At 36.4% G+C, this 22,817-nt stretch overlaps 1 protein-coding gene and 1 long non-coding RNA gene across 2 annotated transcripts; both read right to left on the bottom strand.

Moving 5' to 3' along the window:
- Positions 1-7,946: 7,946 nt before the first annotated feature.
- On the bottom strand, positions 7,947-8,980 carry LOC120292241. The gene is made up of 2 exons (XR_005550037.1): positions 8,936-8,980; positions 7,947-8,366 (listed from the first exon to the last, which is right to left on the bottom strand). It is a non-coding gene; the product is annotated as an uncharacterized LOC120292241 (long non-coding RNA).
- A 3,789-nt stretch (positions 8,981-12,769) lies between these two features.
- Positions 12,770-20,312, bottom strand: LOC120288963 (N-acetyl-D-glucosamine kinase-like). The gene is given in 8 exon segments (XM_039303320.1): positions 12,770-13,183; positions 13,757-13,887; positions 15,250-15,419; positions 15,916-16,044; positions 17,295-17,486; positions 18,429-18,555; positions 18,558-18,575; positions 20,084-20,312. Coding segments are annotated over 8 exon segments (1,053 nt in total). The 5' UTR covers positions 20,298-20,312; the 3' UTR covers positions 12,770-13,111.
- Between the last annotated feature and the right edge of the window lie 2,505 nt (positions 20,313-22,817).

Here is a 22,817-nt window from a genome sequence, read left to right as displayed (position 1 = left end):
TTTCTTGAAATTTGGTAGTCTTCTTAATTTATCTATGTTGGTCCGGACAATTTTCTCTCACTCGCTTTCACACATTTCATATAATTCGAGGCGGCTAGTCCAATGGCGATTTATTTAAGACACAATTATTATCATCCACATCTAAATGGGATAACCTATAAATAACAAAGCAAATTCTTTGTTTTTAACTTTTTTTTTGCCACAAAATACAAAAGCAAGGTCAATTATAGTAAGTTTGTCACGTTGTATCTTTGCAATGTATTTAGGAAGTGGTGGTCCCTAGGGCCATGCGGGAGAACACACCATGTTCTGACCATTTGAATAATTCCTTGTTCACACGCAATTATTAGAACTTAATATAATGTCCTCAATTCGCAACCGATTCAAAATGATTAGCAACGAGCTCTTTTGACTATTATATCTCCCTTTTTTCACATTTAATGCATTTTAAATGCTTGCATCTAATGTCATCTTGACATATCACGTTGCTCATCCAATTGACCTATTGTGAATTACAAAATTGTCATCTATAATAATTTGCTTAAAGGAAAATAATAAAAAAATAGGATTTTTTTTTCTTTCTGACGTTGGGGTGGTGAGTCATATGCTAGCGTCACTCCCGGGGTTTTCCGCCCGGCTGCCGGCTATACGAGATTCCCTAAGTATCAAAAAAAAAAAAAAAAAAAGGAAACCCTTGTTGCCTTCTCGTGATTTTGAGCTGAATATTAATTGTTATCGAAGTTGTCGCTAATGGGAACACCTAGCTTGTGGAAGACTCCATTCAAGTCAGATAAGTCGTTATCGATTCCCCATCGCTAATTAGCAACTATACTTTCTCATTTTCTCCGAACGATGTTCCAAGATTCTCCTGAATTATTATTGTGCGTTGCTAGCTATTTTTACCATATGCTTTTAATAAACGTGCAAACCAGGGGGTGTTTCACTTTGAATTTTGTGGCCATTGATCAAAGGAATTTGACTTGAATGGAGCAGAAATCGGCATGGAGAAGCAAAAAATGAAAAGGAGACGAGTTCATAAGTTGATAAGTAAAGACACATGAGAAAATCAATCAATTTTAATGAGCTAGGAGAAATCCAATGAAAAACATATCGTGCACTAATGGAAGGCTTTCGGTGTGTAATCTATTTACGCAGAGTGAATCGGTCCCTAAGGTCATAACTTCGACCAATTCATAAGTTGACAAGTTCAATATATTTTCAATTATCATGTCTACTTAGTTTCATGTAATTTGATTCCAAGTAAGTTCAATTACAATGCAAATTAAGTTCTTCTTTTGCATTGAGATTTGCATGGTTTTGTCACTCCATTCAAGTCTCGTTCACGCACTTTGTGGTCAATCATGGAACCATGGCGCGAGCTCAATTGCTTTCTAATGGACTCGGATTGCCCTTGTGCATTTTCTACAGGAAAGGTGTTAAAAAGCCATAAACCTTTTTTATGTGTCAATTTAGTCATAAACCTTTTTATTTAGTGCCAATTCAGTCTTTTCTGACTAATTTTGGCCAGATTTTACTAACTGAACGTGATTGACGTGACACGATCGACGCTAACATGAATAATTTTTAATAATATTTTATAATTTTATAATTTTTTATTTTCTTTTTCTCGTTCTTTTTCCTTTTTCCTTCTCCTCCTCCTTCCTCCAGCTGGTCGTTGAACCTCAACGACCAACCAAAGGCAATGGCCAACGAGGGCGGACTTGCAATGAGCGGCAAGGCTCACCGGCCATTGGCGAGACTCGACCCTTCACTAGTGGCCACGAGGGTGAGCCTTTGGCGAGGATCAAGCTCGCCCATGGCCGACGAGAGGCCAGCTTGAGGCCACCTTAGCCGCGAGGGCGGCCTCACGCCGGCTGGTGAGGCTCGCCGCCGAATCGGGCAAGGGTCAAGCCCCATCGGACATGGGTGAGGCTCGACCTTGCCAATCGTCGCCTCTAGTCAGTCACCAAGGTTCGGCGACTTGCTAGAGGAAGGAAGAGGAAAAGGAAAAAATCAAATAAAAAAAATCAAATATATTAAAATATTATTAAAAATTGTTCACATCGGTGACCGATACCTAGTCAACAAAATCCAGCCAAAATTAGTTAGAAATGACTAAATTTGCATCAAGTAAAAATGTTTATGACTAAATTGACACAAATACAAAATGTTTAGAACTTTTTTAACACTTTTCCCCTTCTATATATTGCAATCTTTGCTTTGTTACAAGATCAAATTAATACACATGATTAATAAGCCATAGCTCAATAAAAAGCCAAGAAAAGTTTCCGCGGATCTCTATAGGTACCATTGTCTTGTTCCCCACATCAAACTAAATTTATCTCCTCAACAAGTCGGTTATAATCTAACTGCAAGAGGTTATCTTAAATGAAGATCGGATATGAAATCTCAAGCTTCGAGGTGCAAGAACTCAATCCCAAGGAATCGAAGGACAAGGAAGAGTAAAGGGATTATAGGTGATCTATAATGAGCAAGCCTATCTCCAAGTGAATTGATTCGGAAGTTGTGCATTCAATCAGTCCTCTCTAGGACAAATACTTAATTTGGTATCGCTCACCCAAATAGCATTTCTTTGAGATAGTAAGTAGGGTTTGGTGGTTGGATCTACATTAATGACTATAATGCCATAATAGTGCTCTCAATTAATAGGATTTAGGAGCAAATTTTTACCACCAAGCAAGTGGATCCCAAAGAGGTGCATAACATGCAAGATCCATCCCTTTTAAGACCCATTTCCTTAATTTGGTGTTCACCTTCAGCCAAAGAGCATATCGTTGAGCTAGTGATTAGGGTTTGGCAAAGGACTTATTATGATGCCAAAAACAGTGCTCTCAACACCTATCGCTTATCTCCAAAAGCTAAATGGGACAGTGACTTCAAAACAACTAGAGCTGGCAAAATGGGTTATAAACCTATATTATGGCCCATTTTTAGTTAAATAGGTCATATATGAGTCAAGTGAAAGTTAAATATGGGTCAAAAATTGGTTAAGTGAAAGTTAAATATGAGTTTGAGAAAATAAAGCACAAAAAAAAAATGTCTAAATGGGTTATTAGGAAACCCACTTTGAACCCATGGCCTTCACTCTTTAACTTTATAAAAAAAAAAATTTATAAAAAATCAAAATTATAATTATTTTTCATATTTCAATTTTCTTTTCTTTTCTTTTTTTCTTTTTCTTTTCTTTTCTTTTCTTTTTTCTTTCGTTAACCGGCGGCCGGCAAGGCAACGGCCGGCTGCCGATCGGCAACAGCCGGGCGAGGCTCGAGCTCGCCGACACACAAGCTCGAGGTCGCGACGACCGGCGAGGCTCGAGTCTCGCCGACATCGTGGGGCCTCGGCCTTGCTGTGATCGGGCGAAATCGAGCCTCGCCCGACGCCCGGTGAGCTCGAGTCTCGCTAGATCCGACGAAGCTTGAGCTCTCCAACGACCGGCGAGGCTTGAGCTCGCCAAAGACGGCGAGGCCTTGGCCTCACCAAATCGGTGAGATTGAGCCTCGCTCGACACCGGTGAGCTCAAGTCTCGCCCGGATCCGCGAGGGCATCGGGCGAGGCTCGATCTTGCCAATCCAACGAGGTTGAGGCCCCCGCGATGCGGCGAGCTCGAGTCTCGTCGCCGGATCAACAAGATCGAGCCTCGCCCACCGCTAGCGAGCCGGGATCTCGCCTATGGCTGGTTGCCGTTCTTTGTCGCTAGCCTCAGCCGGCCGCCCAAGAAGAAGAAAAAAAATAATTATTAAAAATTAAAAATTAGATTTTTAAAAAATATTTTTAAAATAATTATAAAATTTTCCATTAAATTCGTATTGCATAAAAATGTTTTAACAACATCTTCTTTTATAAAAAAAATCATAAAAATGAGCTTTTTTAGATTTAGTTAAAAAATTTCATGTTACGATTTTTAGGGGACAAGGACCCTGAGTGCCAAAAGTTGGCATAAATGGACACTTAAGTCTTAAAAGTTACGAAAGGTACACTTAAGTTTCAAAAATCGGAGAAGAATGGATCACTGGAGTGCCAATCCGCCAAAATCCGGCCAAAATGCCGACGTGGCATTTTTCCGGCAACCGAGCCAAAACGACGCCGTTTTGCATGCCGACATGGCGAATAACGCAAAACGGCGTCGTTTTGGACTCATGGGATAAAAAATAATAAATTAATTAAATAAATTAAATTTAAAATTAGATTTAGTTAAAATATTAAAAAATGATAATCTTAAAATTAGATTTAGTCAAAATATTTATAAAATAATAATTTTAAAATTAAATTTAGTTAAAATACTTAAAAATTAAAAATTTTAAAATTAAAAATTTTAAAAATAATTCAAAAATAATTAATTTAAAATTATATTTAGTTAAAATATTGAAAAATAATAATTTTAAAATTAAATTAGTTAAAATATTAAAAATAATAATTTTAAAATTAAAAATTTTAAAAATTTAAAAATTAAAATTAGATTTAGTTAAAAATTTTAAAAAAATAATTTAAAATTTAATTTAGTTAAAATATTAAAAATTAAAAATTTTAAAATAAATTTTTTAAAAATAAAAAATAATAATTTTAAATTAGATTTAGTTAAAATATTAAAAAATAATAATTTTAAATTAAATTTAGCAAAATATTAAAAAATTATAATTTTAAAATTAAAAAATTTAAAAAAATTAATAAAATTAATAAAATTAATAAAAAGGGGCCGGTGGTTGAGGGAGCCTTAGCCATCGGCCCCTTTTTTTTAATTTTTTTAATTTTAAAATTATTATTTTTTAATATTTTAGCTAAATTTAATTTTAAAATTATTTTTAAAAATATTTTAACTAAAAATAATTTTAAAATAATTTTTTATTTTTATAATTTTTTTAAATTTTAACTAAATTTAATTTTAATTTTTTTTAATTTTTAACTAAATCTCATTCGAAAATTATTTTTTAATTATTTAAATTTTTTAATTTTAAAATTATTATTTTTTAATATTTAACTAAATTTAATTTTAAAATTATTATTTTTTCAATATTTTAACTAAATGTAATTTTAAATTAATTATTATTTGAATTATTTTTATATTTTTAAATTTTAAAATTATTATTTTTTAATATTTTAACTAAATTTAATTTTAAATTTATTATTTTTAAATATTTTAACTAAATCTAATTTTAAAATTTTTATTTTTTAATATTTTAACTAAATCTAATTTTAAATTTAATTTATTTAATTTTTTTTATTATTTTTTTAACACGTCGGCTCAAAACGACGCCGTTTTTTGCATTATTTGCCACGTCGGCGTGCAAACGGCGTCGTTTGGGTTCATTTCGCCGGAAATTCGTCGGAAAAATGCCACGTCGGCCTTTTGGCCGGATTTTGGCCAATTGGCACTTAAGTGATCCGTTTTTTTCGAATGTGGCACTTAAGTGTACCTTTCGTAACTTTTGGCACTTAAGTGTCCCTTTGTGCCAACTTTTGGCACTTGAAGCGTTCTTATCCCCGATTTTTAGTTATTCAATGGTATGTTCACTTCAAATAAGAGAAACATGTGCATAGTCTAATTTTTTATAAATATTTCAATTTATAGGTTTTTTTTAATTTTTATTTTATTTACTATTTTTAATTTAATTTGAAGTTTTAATCCAATTAGCATATAGTAGAAGTGGGTTTTCCTAGAATATTAATAGGTTTTAACAATACGGGTCGGGTCGAGTATGGGTCACTTGATTTACACTACATAAATTTAGGTTAAATGGATCAAATATGGGTCGACCCATTTTCGACCCGACCCACCCATTTGACAGGTCTAAGAACAGCAACGAGTTCATAAGTAGACAAGTAAAGACACATGAAAAATCAATTGATGTTTCCATGAGTAACAAGAAATTCTATCCGGGAAAAAAAAAAAGGATCGCATGCCAATGGAAGGCTTTCTATGCACAATCAATCTATGCAAACTAAATATGCCCCTAACGTCACAACTTCAAATTCAATTATCATGTCTTTTCAATTCCATGTAATTTGATGGGAAAATTATTGAAGAAGTCTTGAATTTAAATCTTTTAATTTTGTCAATTGAGTATATCCAGTCAATTTTGACCAGAAATTGCTAAAGTGGATTCTAGCAAAAACACAAGATAATTAGCTCTGACATAGAAAATCTTTAATAATACCTTAGTTTTTATATTTTTATTTTGTCTTGATTTTCTTTTTATTTATTTATTTCTTCGCCCTTTTGCTCGTGGCTAGCCACTAGCCATGGCTAGGCTAGCTAGACTCGGCTGCCATTGGCAGAGTAAGGGCGAGTCCCAGCGAAGGGAGCTCAACTCGCCCAAGTCAGGGCGGCCTTGCCAAGTGATGCTGGGCGAAGGTTAGCCTCGCTAGATCTGGCAAGGGGCCCTTGGCCAGGCAAGCCTAGGCAAAGTTTGACCTTACTTGAGCATGGCGCTACCGACATCTATATTAGCAATTTTCTTCCAAAATTGATCAAATGGATTCAATTATCTAAAAGTGAAAAGGTTTAGGACTCCATTGGAAAAATTGAAAGGTTAGGATTCAATACTTTTTAAACAATTTTTAAAATTTCAAAAATTATTAAAAATTATCCACGTCGGCACTGGTTATCCCACATGACATTGTCAATGTCCACATCAGTAATTTCCATCCAAAATTGGCTAGATAAACTCAATTAGCGAAAAGAAAAATGTTTATAACTAATTGACAAAATTGAAAGGTTTAGAATTAAATCAGCAAAAAGTGCAATAGATTTAGGTTTTTTTGGATAATTTTTCGTAATTTGATTCCAAGTAAAGTTCAATTACGATGCAATTTATGTTTCCTTGCATTGAGATTCGCATGGTTTCGTCGCTCCATTCAAGTCTCATTCATGCGTTTGTGCTCAACCGTGGAACCGTGGCACTCGCTCAATCACTTTCTAATAGACTTCATCCGGCCTGCCTTTGTGCATTTCTATAAAATCTTTGCTTGGTCACAAGATCAAATTAATACAAATGATTAATAAGCCGTAGCTCAACGAAAAGGCATGAAAAGTTTCCGTGTATCGCTCCATAGGTACCATTGTCTTGTTTCCCATATCAAACAAAATTCATCTCCTCAACAAGCCAGTTATAATCTAACTCCAAGAGGTCATCTTAAATGAAGTCAAACATGAGATCTCAAGCTTCTCGTGACGCAAACTCAATCCCAAGGAATCAAAAGGACAAGGAAGAGGTAAAGGGAACATAGGTGATCTAGTATGAGCAAGCCTACCGCCAAGGAAATCGATCCAGAAGTTGGGCATTCAATTGATCCTCTCTAGGACAAACTACTTAATTTGGTATTGCTCACCCAAATAGCATTTATTTGAGATAGCAAGTAGGGTTTGGTGGTTGGATCTACATTAAAGACTATAATTCTTTAGTGCTCTCATCTACTAGGACTTGGGAGCAATTTTTTAGCACCAAGCAAGCGAATCCCAAAAGAGGTGCATTCAATGCATAATTGATCCCTTTTAGGACCCATTTCCTTAATTTGGTGTCCACCTTCACCCAATGAAAATTTTGTTGAGCTAGTGGACTAGGGTTTGGCAGAGGTTTATTGTGATGCCAAAAACAGCGTTCTCAACACTCATTGCTTCTCTCAAAAGCTAAATTGGACAGTGACTTCAGAATAGCAACCGCGGGAATGAAACCGTGGAAACGAAACCATGATGAATTGTTTGGGTCCTGAGAGGACTGACCTTGGGTTCGAGTCGTTTCAACGCCATCAGTTAGAATCATGAATTCACAAACTTAGGGTGTTTGTAGATTCATTGCTGAGTCCTGCTGAGGGCAAGGGATGGTAGGTGACTGCTTATTTGTCAACAACAAAACACAAAGCGGAAAAGCCAACGGTGGCCAAGTGCAATTCCCAAGGTAAACAAAAATCTCAGCAAGAATGCTCTGCCATGGCGACAAGAGGGATGCTTAAATGCATCAAAACTAAATCATCGACAGCAAAAGAAATACAAGCACACGGACCAATTTCACCAATCATGGACTCACGGTAGCGTTGCAGCATGTTTCACCCAGGAAGTGAAAAACTATCTGCTGAAAAGAATGACCTCAGAGAGAGAGAGAGAGAGAGAAGAATGGAGAGGGAACCTATGAACCCTTTCACCAGACTCGGACCGGTTTTCGTCTCAAACTGTCGTTTCCTCTGTCCGATGTGTTCATGTTTTGGCAACGCTAGAAAACCTCAATGTTGTCCTACTGTACAATTGGGTCGACTCTAGCGAATCTTCAAGAATGGGACTTCTATAGCTCCTTGCAGAATTCTTTCATGTAAAAATTACGAGCCAGCAATGCTGCCCCAACCGCAGGCTCCACCTGCATCCCAAGTGTAGACATAGTTAAATTGCACAGTATGAGCACCAGTATCAAATAGTCGCTAGAAAGAATCTTGGTGGACAAGTAAATACAAAATGTGCAGACGTCACAGGAAAAAAGCAACCATCAGAACTTTTCGAACATACAAAACGTGTTAGACATTGCGTGCTAGAAGCCAACATTATAGCCACGACTATTTATTTAAAAAAAAAAAAGAAAGCCACAAGATATCTATATTCGTGTATTTCTTTTAATGCGTCAACATGGCACACATACCAAAACGCACATGGCCAGGCCTACAGAAAGATAAATGCCAACGGTCTGTTTAGATACATATATAGACACATATCACATGTATATATCCATTTATCTACATATCTGAAACTTCATTGATTGCAAATTTATGGTCGACAATATAATATAATTCACTCAAGCTCTCTATGTTCCCATGAATTTCTGGTCACAGAGAATGAGAGAATCATTAAATGCTACCCAGTGGACACGCATTATCCATATGTTCCTAAAGAAATTTTCATCCTTATCGCTTGAATAGTAACTGACATGCTTACCTTTGGCCTGATAGGAAATGCTCCAGGAACTCCTTGGAGATGCAGTTTTTTTTTTTTTTTTGGTCGGAGATGCAGTTTATGTTGGATATATTATTAATATAATCCAAAATAATATGTTCACATACAAGCCTAGTAAGGGAAAGCATGGTTATTTGGGTCCATATGGGCCAAAGTTCAATAATATGCATATAAAAACTTTAAAGTTTCCCTACGCTGGAAGTAATACTGTTGAGCGTTCCAAACTTGATGTCTCTTTGTGTAATACTTCAAGCAACCGCTTCTTCTCTCTCAAACCTATAACCTCCAACAATCTTGAAGTAAAGACTATATAGGCAAGTCTTAACTAACATTTACTTACCTTCTAATTGTGTGTTTTGAATTATCGAATCTTTCTTTATTGATTACAATGATAAGCACAGTTTATATGTTTCATCGATGTTCACAGTTGCTGACTAATTTGAAAAGGGTGAGTTATCTCATTCCAAACTTTATGAAGATGACTTTAACTTAATTCAAATGTTCTATTGAGGAAAATTGTGTCATTTCAAACTTGATGATACAATTCAATTAAATTGGACTATCATTTTTGGTTAAATGATCTCATTCCAAATTTGATACTAGATTATTTGACTTTAAAGAATCAGTAACTATGACATTCCAAATTGAAGCATAGAAACAATTGTTTACATAAGAAGCTTGCTGGTCTTGTTCTTAATTGAAACTTGATATTACATGACTAGGTTATTGTAGGTGACTTGACTATTGGTCATGTTCTTTGAAACTAGACAATAGTTATTCTCCTACAAATAAACTTAAGTTGATGGCTCTTTGTAAATTACATTGTTTAGGTCTTGTTCATAATATATGAAACTTGATTGATATTTATGAACATGATATTATGATGCTTTATGACATCAATATATGTTCTTCTCTGCCCGATAGAATGTTGCTAAGTTTTTATTCAAATGATTGAATTCATGATAATATGAAATTCATATTTGACATTCTACAGGGATGGTAGAGATGGAGGAGAGCTTAATGAGCGGGATCCTAACCAAGATGACCTACTTGATGAATGAATATATATCATTTAAAGCGTGTAGAAACTTGACAGTTTACCTACTATTGCCTATTTTGATGAAGTCCATTTACTTGAGGCTTCATTTTACTATTTCTATTGTGTGGACATTATTATGCTTGTTTCTTATATTTGTAAGGCCTTGGACTATTTTGACTGGCCTACTAAGCTTGACTATTATGCATATATTGATTGTGAACTAAGTCTGAGATTTATTTTGGGATTTGGATTTTGTTAATCTCAGAACAGATTCATGATAAGAATAATGAGTAAATGATGATTTAGTTTAATACTTTACTGCTGAAATACTCTTTGACCGATTTGAGTTGATTGTCTTGGACTGAATGTGGATGATTCATGTTTGTTTGAACATTACACTGACCACCTTATTGGATTGTGTTGTATGGTGAACATAGGAGGAGATTGTTTGATATATTATTAATATAGTCCAAAATAATATATTCACATACAAGCCTAATAGGAAAAAGCACAGTTATTTGGGTGCATATGGGCCGGAGCCCAATAACATGCATATAAGAACTTTAGGGTTTCCTTACGCTGGAGGTAACACTGTTGAGCGTTCCAAACTTGACATCTCTTGATGTAATACTTCAAGCAACCGTTTTTTCTCTCTCAAACCTATAACCACCAACAGTTTATGACTTCTTTGCCTATATCCCACCTCTTCTTCGCTTCAAGAACACCGCCCACCATGACAAGGGGGAAAGAATCTTTTCCATCTATGAAGCCATTTTCATGATATTGTAATACAAATTCCACATTGCAATTTATGCTTCAACTAATGTAATTCATCAATTGTGTCTAACTGGCACATAGTAGTAGGCATAATACAATTCCAACAAAATTTTAATTTTAATTTCCATGGCAATAGATGATTCAGAAGGTTAGAATCAAATCGCCATCATAAAAAATTACGACGACACAATAGAAATATCCAAGAGAGAATAACCAAGGCACATTTGCCATCTTTCGAAACGATGGCTGAAAATTTCTTGCATTCCCTCATAGCCACTCATCAAGAATCATATTACAGTGGAAAAATACCTACAAGTCTCTGCATAACCGCTGAAAGGAATATATTTGTTATCCATGAGGTACACTGTACCAAAGTTACCCCGGTTTGAAGTTTTTGCTAATCAGAGCATGATCAGAGTGCCAGAATAGTAGGTAGGGTTTGGTGGTTGGATCTACATTAATGACTATAATGCTAGAATAGAGCTCTCATTTAATAGGATTTAGGAGCAAATTTTTACCACCAAGCAAGTGGATCCCAAAGAGGTGCATAACATGCAAGATCCATCCCTTTTAAGACCCATTTCCTTAATTTGGTGTTCACCTTCAGCCAAAGAACATTTCGTTGAGCTAGTGATTAGGGTTTGGCAAAGCATTTATTATGATATCAAAAACAGTGCTCTCAACACATACTGTTCTCTCCAAAAGCTAAATTGGATGGTAACTTCATAACAACGATGAGTTTTAAGCAGACAAGTAAAGACACATAAAAAAATCAATTGATGTTTCAATGAGTGAGGAGAAATTCTATCCCAAAAAAGAAAACAATTGCATGCTAGTGGAGGGTTTTCTATGTGCAGTCAATCTACACAAATTGAATCCATCCCTACCATGACAGCTTCAAACCAGTTTATAAGTTGACAAGTTCATTATATTGTCAATTGTCATGTCTTTTCAATTCCATGTAATTTGATGGGAAAATTGTTCAAAATTTTTTTAATCCAAACTTTCAATTTTACTAATTGAGTCCTTAATATCTTCACTTTTTCCAAATGAGTACATCTGACTAATTTTAGCTAGAAATTGTTCATGTGGAGACCAACAATGCCATGCAGGAAAATCGGCTCTAACATGAATCATTTAAAATAATATTTTAGTTTTTTTAAAGTTCTTTTTTTTTTACTTTGTTCTGATTTTTCTTCTTCCTTTTTTTTTTTTTTTTTAATTTCTTCACCCTTTCGGCCGTGGCCAGCCACTGGCCATGACTAGGCTGGCCGGCATCAAGGCCCAGCTAGGCGAGGAAGAGGTAAAGGAAACATAGGTGCTCTAGTATGAGCGAGCCTACCAGCAAGTAAATCAATCCGGAAGTCGTGCATTCAATTGATCCTCTCTAAGACAAACTACTTAATTTGGTATTGTTCATCCAAATAGCATTTCTTTTAGATACTCCGTTAATGACTATAATGCCAGACTAGTGCTCTCATCCACCAGGACTCGGGAACAAATTTTTACCACCAAGCTAGTGAATCCCAAAAGAGGTGCATTCAATGCACGATTGATCCCTTTTAGGACCAATTTCCTTAATTTGGTGTTCACCTTCACCCAATGAACATTTTGTTGAGCTAGTGGATTAGGGTTTGGCAGAGGGATTTATTGTGATGCCAAAACAGTGCTCTCAACACTTATTGCTTCTCTCCAAAAGCTAAATTGGACAGTGACTTCAGAATAGCGACCGCGGGAATGAAACCGTGAAAAATGAAACCATGATGAATTGTCCGGGTCTGAAAGTACCGACCTCGGGTTCGAATTGTTTCGACGCCACCAGTTAGAATCATGAATTCACAAACTTAGGGTGTTTGCAGATTCATTGCTGAGTCCTGTTGAGGGCAAGGGATAGTAGGTGACTGCTTATTTGTCAACAACAAAACACAAAGCGGAAAAGCCAACGGTGGCCAAGTGCAATTCCCATGGTAAACGAAATTCTCAGCAAGAATGCTCTGCCATGGCGACAAGAGGGATGCTTAAATGCATCAAAACTAATCATCGACAGCAAAACAAATACAAGCACACGGACTAATTTCACCAATCATGGACTCACGGTAGCGTTGCAGCATGTTTCACCCAGGAAGTGAAAAACTATCTGCTGAAAAGAATGACCTCAGAGAGAGAGAGAGAGAGAATGGAGAGGGAACCTATGAACCCTTTCACCAGACTCGGACCGGTTTTCGTCTCAAATTGTCGTTTCCTCTGTCCGATGTGTTCGTGTTTTGGCAACGCTAGAAAACCTCATTGTTATCCTACTGTACAATTGGGTCGACTCTAGCGAATCTTCAAGAATGGGACTTCTATAGCTCCTTGCAGAATTCTTTCATGTAAAAATTACGAGCCAGCAATGCTGCCCCAACCGCAGGCTCCACCTGCATCCCAAGTGTAGACTTAGTTAAAATTGCACAGCATGAGCACCAGTACCAAATACTCACTAGAAAGAATCTTGGTGGACAAGTAAATACAAAATGTGCAGACGTCACAGGAAAAAAGCAACCATCAGAACTTTTTCGAACATACAAAACGTGTTAGACATTGCGTGCTAGAAGCCAACATTATAGCCACGACTGTTTATTAAACAAAAAAAAAAAAAAGGCCACAAGATATCTGTATTCGTGTATTTCTTTTAATGCGTCTACATGGCACACATACCAAAACGCACATGGTCAAACCTACGGAAAGATAAATGCCAACGGTCTGTTTAGATACATATATAGACATATCACATGTATATATACATTTATCTATATATCCGAAACTTCATTGATTGCAAATTTTTAAGGTCGACAATACAGTATAATTCACTCAAGCTCTCTATGTTCCCATGAATTTCTAGTCACAGAGAATGAGAGAATCATTAAATGCTACCCAGCGGACACGCATTATCCATATGTTCCTAAAGAAATTTTCATCCTTATCGCTTGAACAGTAACTGACATGCTTACCTTTGGCCTGATAGGAAATACTCCAGGGAACTCCTTGGAGATGCAGTTTATGACTTCTTTGCCAATATCCCACCTCTTCTTCGCTTCAAGAACACCACCCACCATGACAAGGGGGAAAGAATCTTTTCCATCTGTGATGGCATTTTCATGAGATTGTAATACAAATTCCACATAGCAATTTATGCTTCAACTAATGTAATTCATCAACTGTGTCTAACAGGCACATAGTAGTAGGCATAATACAATTCCAACAAAATTTTAATTTTAATTTCCATGGCAATAGATGATTCAGAAGGTTAGAATCAAATCACCATCATAAACAATTACTGACGACACAATAGAAATATCCAAGAGAGAATAACAAGGCACATCTGCCATCTTCCGAAACGATGGCTGAAAATTTCGCATTCCTCATGGCCACTAATCAAGAATCATATTACAGTGGAAAAATACCTGCAAGTCTCTGCCGACTGCTGAAAGGAATATATTTGTTATCCATGAGGTACACTGTACCAAAGTTACCCTGGTTTGAAGTTTTGCTAACCGGAGCATGATCAGAGTGCAGAGTGCAGAGAGTTCTTGGGAAAGCTTTAATTATAATTGAAGAAAATTGTCGAAACTAAGAGTTGTTATTTGAGTAATTTCATCTCTGCAGCATATCAATAAAATTTCGTAAACCAAATCTATGGATAAAACCATTGGGAAATAAGGAACAATGAATAACAGAAAGATGAGACATTTTGATAATTTAAGGCTATCATGAAATTGCATGAAGATTATAGAGGGTCGAACCAGCACTCTAAGTTGACTAGAAAATGCCACTGAAGTAAGAGAACTCCATTAAAGCACCATAAATTAAACTCTATATAGTCGATATCCGGTTATTCTATTAAACAATCCCCCACCCCCCCCCCTCTCCCCCTCTCCCCCAAAGAAAAGGGACATTTTGATATCAGCGTGCATAGATGATGGATTAATCCAAGATGTGGTCGATCAGGTATATTTGCAGACACATCACATGGCAGGGAAATGACTGTTTCCAAATAGGAGAAAAAATTAAGACTAGGTAAACATGTTTGAGGTGTTTGGGCATATCTATTAGGTAGATTCTAAAGATGTTTTCAATTAAACGGTCAAACTTACTTCAAAATCGGCAGAGGGAGACCCAAAGAACATAGATTCTGACAAAGACTCTGAGAATAAGAATCTTTCAGCAATTTGGCAGTAGGTAAGATGGTATGGAGTAGAAGGATCTGCTCATCCAACCCAACCTAGGAGGTAAAAGATTCAGTAATAATTACTAGATTGGTGCTAGTGCTGACAAATATTCCCTCTCCACTATCTTCCACTCTTTACTTCCCTTTCAAGGATAATCATGGTTTAAGAGCACTTAAATCGTACCTTCCGATGTCAAATTTGGGCAACACATGAAAAAGAAAATAACAATGGGTTAAATGAATCCACAAGTACATCCCTATGGTGAAGTATCTCACCTTCACCACACAGACGAAGTCTTTCAACAACAGCTTTCACACTTAAAGCCAACTCTTGGACAGATTCAACTAAAATCCTGTTAGCGACTTCATCCCCTGCCTCTGCACAAGACACCACAACTGGGACAAGGGCTGCAATGCGAGCCCAAGATGGATCTGCGTAGGTCCACCTAATTTATTGAGAGAGAAAGAATCTCAATGCAACACTAACTATTCATTATGCAAAGAATGCTGATTTACAACAAGCAATCAATAGAATTGCTATTAGACAGACTGACTAACCAATTTTCAGAGAGTTATCTCAGTCTAAATTGGATTGAATAGTCCACTAGAAACAATAGTGTTTCTGAATATCCCTCAAAATGAATCATTTCTTGAAAAACTAGTACCACGTTTGGCGACACAAAAAAAAAAGAAGAAAAAGATGCACCAATGAGGAAACTGTGCAATCAAAGTACAAATTTTCGGTTCTTTTTTATTTTGTGAAAAGAATGGATTTGTTCATGTTTTTTGCCAAAATAAAAGGAACAAGGCTGTTGTTAGGTCACAGAGATTCATAAGTAGTGTCACAGACATGCTCACTGCATTCTACTCAGTAAACTTCCCAAAAATTTCTAGACTTTTGAACCTCAAGAAAAACATGACATCCACTAGTTAATAGCATACCCAATTAATTCATCTGGGGAAGAAAGGCCAATCTTCTCTAATATGCTGGAAGTCAGATTTGTTTCTGGCCCACGACCATCATAAGCCCTAATTACTGCCGTTAATGCCTGTGCAGCTATTCCATAACCACTGCAATAAAAAAAGATAAAACTATGATGAATGTTCCTAAACACACAATACAATGATATGAAAATTAAACCCCCAACCTTCATTTAACAGCTACATGATAGAATGCATCAAAGCACATAAAAGAGGCAAATTTGATTGGAGCTAAGTTACAGAAATCCAGAGGCAAACAGAAGGGAGATAACAGAGATCTCAAGCCCCCAAGCAGCATCACTAGAAATCATGTGCCATCATGATGCATGAATTAATGTCATTGAACTTCTGACGCAACAGCAATTACATAAACAGGAATTCAGGAAGTTGACATGCTTATAGCAGGCATAAGAGATGAGAGAGCTTAAACTTTCCTTCATTGCCTTTCCACACAACACGTTTCCAATAAATTCTCACCATGATAACATGAATTGATGCTCATACTCGACATCTGTCAACTTACATAAAAAAGCCACATGGCTGACTAGAATCATACCATTTGAATGCTCTAGTATTCATAAGCAATTACCAATTAAGCTTATTAAAGGTACTAAAATGCTTCAAGTCATATCAAAATGGAATAATGACATGGGTGGTTCATGAACTTGTCTTCAACATTCAATGAGGTTTATTGAACCATTTCTTTTGTTCAATCTAGTTCTTGAATTTCCAACGATCCACTTGATGTATTCCTACGGTTGAAAATTATAAAACCATTAGTTTACGTAAACATAATTTTTGTTAACTTGATGTTAGATTTGCCATACTGGCATCCATGTGGCTTACATAGGTCTTCCATGTCATTTATCTCTCCTTATTTTGACCCAAAAAAAGAACAAAAAAGATTTGTTGACTTGGGACTACGAAGTGGTAGTCCACATTATTACTTTGGCTGGGCAAACGCTAACATGGCAATACACATAGAAAAACGCACATAATATGACAATACACTTAGCGGAAGGACTACATCAAGATAACTTTTAAAAAATTTTAGTGAACAAATTGAAAAAAAGCATGAAGACCACATTGAACATCAAAGAGAAGTTTGATGATCACCCACGTCATTACCCCTTAGAAAATCAAACTATTAAACTCTAACAATGAGGCACATCTAAGGGTGATAAAGGACCATGATATGTTTTAACTCTAAAATTTAGTCAAAGGCCATAATCTCTTGCCTAAAAAAGAACACACATAACATGCATGCAGGAAATACATTGGAAATGTAGAGCAAACTTCTAGCCCCATGGAATTGGAATTATAGAAAATGATGCATATACCTTCCCCAGTCACCTAAGGTGGGGCCCGCACCAGCAGCCCGAGCTTCTCTTCCATCTTCTGTAAATCCATAAGCGATGGTGCCAGTACCAGCAATTAAAACACATCCATGAAGCTTTCCCAGGGTTCCACTCGCCAGAGCTGCGACAGCATCATTTTGAACATAGAGCCTAACATAGCTCGGGAACATCTCCCTGCAAATATTTCAATCCTATTAACAAGTGTAAGACGATGCTAAAGCATCATGAAACTTTAAGTAGCCGTATGTAAGTACACCACTCAGTGAAAGAAGTTGTGCACTTAAATCAACTGAATGAGAACCACCTAATTTATACAATATGTCTCATTTTTGGACAGAAGAAATACGGATTCTTAAGAGAGCTAACAGAGTCGCATGGTCTCTCTACTGTATCGGAGCATTCACAAATCGCAATCTGCATTGAAACTCTTTCATTCCTCTATTTCTTTTCATGTCTTTTTTTTTTTTCCTCACTTTTGTTTCTTTATTCAGGTCTTAAGAAACTCCTCTCTTTCTTAATGGTTTCAAAGCGCAAGACACATGCATGATAAATTGAAGTGTTGACAAAATGAAATTCGTAGGAACATTTGCGTTCTTGTTTCCTGTATAATATTTCTTTCTACAGAAATCAGACAACTATATATGGCTGCCCAGGGAATGAAGCTTCAGGAATTGAAAAGATACGATAGGAAATTTCTGCACAAGACAATGCTTTGTATAAAGCATTCTCTGCTATAGTTATTGAAAACAGAAATGCTGATCTTGGAAGTATTATATACAATTAGAAAAAACAACATTTGCATGCAACAACTTCTAAAACATTAACTAAAGAGTAGAATAGAACAAATTAGGAAGTCAATAAAATGGAAAATAGCTTCCCCGTATTAATAAATTTAAGAACGAATTCCTAGTCAGGACAGAAATCATGCACTACAATTCCTTCATTCTCAGTCAAGTGCATCTATATTCATCACAAAATAATATGAGGAATCTTATAATGTCAGGCATTGTTTTAATATCCATCAAAGTGTAGTTAAATGAAATTACTGCAACAAAATGAACCTAATCCTGAACAGTTTATAAATTAGTAATCAAATAATGTACTACTAGAGCAGACCTGAGCCAATTTACTATTCTCTGCTGATCAGTTGGATGGTTAACACCAGACACGGCTAGACAAACTGCCCGGACAGCTGATCGATTAGAACCAGATTTAGCAAGAGCATCTGCCATAACTTGCTCAGTGTCTCCCTTGCAGCAGCTTCTTTAAAATGGAAAGATTGACAAAAATCACTAAATCATCTCATGTAAATGGTCGACGTCACAAATTTTCCAGACTTGTACTTAATCAGAAGTCATGCAGAAAAAGAGCAGCTAGAAATGGTAATGAACATATATACAAGACAAATACAGCGAACTTGTGCAAAACACTGTAAGGTGTATCCTTCTTTCTCTCTCTCCAGTTCTAAATATCACCGGTCCCTCCCTCCCTCTGCCTCCCTCCCTCTCTGTTGGTGTCATCATCTATTAAGTTTCTTTACTTCTTATATGAGAAGTATGAGTAAAATTATGTCCATGGTGCCTGAAAATTTGAAGCATGGAATATAGAAAGTTTTCAGTAGTATGGCTGCCATTAACACTTTTATCATAGAGTGCCATTGCCATCATTTACCTCAAGTGTATTAGCTTATCATTGCTCCATTACTTGACACATCTCAGCCAGTGGGACAATTTACTCCTATAGTGGAAAAGATACGGAAAATGCACTCATGCACAGAGTTAACTGCCCATATAACTCACATAGTCAGCTCAAATTTTAGAGTAGCCAATGGCTTCAGTTTTCTATTTGCAATCTATTCGGGTTCAACTAGTTTCAAATAATTATTTGAATTTTGGGAAACCCATACTCAGATCAAGCATAATTTTCTATTCGTAACAACAGATATTCTGATCGTTAATTTTACATGGCGCAAACAATGGTCTACTTTATATCAACTTCCCTTTTTTCTCTGAAGGCCATACTTCTAATATGGTTCATCTCAAGCAGCAGTTGAAAGCTAAAAACTTGAATTCGATGTTGAAGACGTATGCTCTATGTCATTATTAAACATGCGAAACAATTCCCTGACCAAAAACACCAGGCCAACAGCAACATGATCAAACAAGCAAATATGCAGCAGAGTACATTTCTTTCTCCATGAGCATTGTAATTGGAATACCTATCCCAATAAATATAGTGGAAAGAGGAATACACAAAACAGAAGCCACTGATCCAAAAAAGTAACAAGGACCTTGCATTTCAAACAGCCTTTTCTAATGGAAACAAGCATGATTGACAAGAACGTGTGAATTGAGGGACATACATGTACGATCCACACACCTCCTCACTGCAAACAGCCTATCGTTCAATTGTCATATTCTGTTATTTGACACCACATTCGGACGTATTGAACCAGCATCAAAAAGTTGGTAAATCCCTTCTGAGGTCAGAGCTCAGACAAAATGAACCCAATTCACCCCAATTCCACCAACTCATGGAAAAATGCCATACGAAAACACAACCCAGGTCGTGCGCAATGCAGCTTGAACACAAAAACCAATCCGACACAATACACAACTTCGCAAACTTCTGTATCATCAAACACACCAAACCACACAACATCAAGAATACACGAAGCACGCGAAACGAGCAGAAAAAATCAAATACATCCACGAGCAGAAAGAAAAAGAAAACTCTCAAGCAACAACCGAACAGCGAAAGAGAATTTTTACCCCCGACACTGTTGTGATTGGAGCAACCCGCGACGGCTCTGGCCAGAACGGGCAAAGGGTCGGGGAAAGGGTCGGCGACCCGGAGCAGGGGCATGCAGATACACACCGTCGACGTCGTCCCGCCGTCCAGCCCAAGAACCACCTCGTCGTTGCCACCCACCACCGGCATTTCGTGCTCGAAGTCCCAAATCTCGCCGTTCCTGTACCTCTTCATCGCCTCACGGCTATCCCCACGACCCAAAAACCCGAAACGGCCAATCAGAGTCAGAGGCCAACTGGGGTCGAAGCGATTCTTGATTGGGCAAGTACCCACCTCGTCCTTTTTATGCGGGAGGCGGAAAGAGATGGTTAAAAGAGTGGGAGGGAGCGAGGCAGAGATAGAGCAAGAGTCGACCAGAAAAAGACACCCAATTTCAAGAATTAAGAAATGATTTCAGAAGGGCAAGATCACGCCAAGGTCTGCAGGGAGATGATTAAAGAAATGGGCGTGGGGACGAGGGGGATTCGGGCGGCAGAACTGAGCCAAGCGCTAGATGGTGGATCCTTCAACTCCCATTTTTCTCCTTCCTTGAAATTTATTGCATGATGCGTTGAAGAGAGAGAGAGAGGAAGCTTCAACCATTGACTGGCGTTTCTCCTCCGTTGCTGCGTGGGAATCGCGGGTGGAAAGCGACGAGGAGATGGCGAGAATGGTGACCTCGACGATGCGCTCGCGTCGCTCACGTTGACATCGATAGATAATTTCGTAAAATGATGTGCGCTCCCACATGAGGCCTAAATTCCTAAAAAGTCCTTCGACTTTAGATCTAATTTCAATTCCATCCTGAATTATTTCTTCTTTTAGAAAAAAAAAAGCCCCGGATTTTATCGATTTAATATTAACACATCATAAGTCATAAGTGTACCAGTTTAAAACTTTTCATAATATTTACCCTATGGATTCCTAGCACATCATCATAAGTCATCTATGTCATACACACTCTTAAGATATTATTCAGATAAGATAAATCATGGATTTCCCCTATTTTCTACCAATAGATTTTATCGTTTTTGAAAATCAAACTTTGTTAATTTTGGTTGTCTTTGTTTTGTTCAAAGGTGACTTAGATTCTTAATTTGAAGTTGCTTTTGAGATAAGTGAAAGCTCTAGGCATTAAGTTAGCGTAATCTAATAAGCAATTTGGACTTGGTTGGTTGATTGAGATGTGTGATTTTGATGTGCAATAATGTATGGATATGGTGATTATTATATTAGTCTTGTTGATCTTGTACATCTTTAGAGGGCATATGGTCGGATTTCTAAAAATGTGGTACAATTGGTAAGTGGAAATACTAAATTAGAATCTAGTCATTTATTCTATCATATTTTTACTTAGTCTGAGTCCCTTCATTTGTTAAATCTGTCTATTTGTCCAACCATATTTTGTTGAGTCTAAATAATGTTTCTAAACCTTAGTATAGTTACGTTTGAACTTAAAAATATTATTTTTGATCCTTAGTATGTCCATGTTATGGACCTCAATATATTCATGTTTTGAATTTGAAATATCTATATTTTGAACCTAAAAATGTTGTTTTTCTAAGGCTAGGTATCTTTATGTTTTGAACCTAAAAATACTTTCTATATCTTAGTTTATCTATGTTCTGAACTTGAAAAGATTGCTTTAAAATATTATTTTATATTCCTAAGTATATTTACATTTTGAACTAGAAAATAATATTTTTGAAACTAAGTATGTTTATGTTTGTACCTTAATATCTTTACATTTTAAACCCAAAAATAGAACTTTCCAAACTCCAGTATGTTTATGTTTTGACCAAAAAATAGTTTTTTTTTTAACTTCCATATGTTTATATTTTAAACCTTAAAATGTTACTTTCTTCATTCAAGTATATTTGCATTATGAATCTAAGAATATTGCTTTTTGAACCTAAGTATACCTATGTTCTAAACCTCAAAAATATATTATCTTTTGAACCTGAGGATGTTTATGTTTTGAGCTTGGATGTATTCACTTAAATGTTCAGACTCAAGCACAAAACTTAATCCTCAGGTCTCCTAATTTGTACATTCTAACGTACATCCAAACTTACTTCCCGTGTCTATTCATACGTTCAGACCTTGCGTTCAAAATCATTTGCTTATGTTTTGAACTTTCCCGTTTAGAATAACTCATTTATGTATAAGACTTTCCATTTAGAATCATTTGCGTATGTTTCAGACTTTTCATTCATAAACACTTCCTTATGCTTCAAACTCATTGATTTGGAACAATCATTTACTATTCAGAATTATGTGCCGAACATATTGGTTATTGAGTATTATAATGAAAAAGAGGTAAGCATGTGAAATTGGTTATAAAATGGATGCCGGTGTTGAAAATGATTGCTAGTTCTATTCTTAATGCACGTGAAATCATGTGGTATTAATAATGTGTGCATGACATCATATGACTAAATATGAAGTGTAATGTGATTGTCCATATAAGTAGTATGTGACAATGCCCAAAGTTAGGATGCCCCCCCCTTTGTGTGATCGGGATGCCCAGGAGTTTCGGGATGTTTTAGGAGTCGAGATACCCGTTTGTGTGATCGGGATGTCTCAAGGAGTGTTATGGGAGGAGTGATCATAAGCATGATACATGCTCATGAACATACGTACCTGCATATTGATGAGGCACCAAGTGATACTAATGCATCAAGAAATTACATGCCATGCATTTGTGTGAGGCAT

The sequence above is a fragment of the Eucalyptus grandis genome, chromosome 1 (assembly GCF_016545825.1).
Source record: "Eucalyptus grandis isolate ANBG69807.140 chromosome 1, ASM1654582v1, whole genome shotgun sequence".
Taxonomy (NCBI): domain Eukaryota; kingdom Viridiplantae; phylum Streptophyta; class Magnoliopsida; order Myrtales; family Myrtaceae; genus Eucalyptus; species Eucalyptus grandis.
The sequence above is the reverse complement of the archived record's forward strand: the minus strand, read 5'-3'. Positions and strand labels throughout refer to the sequence as shown.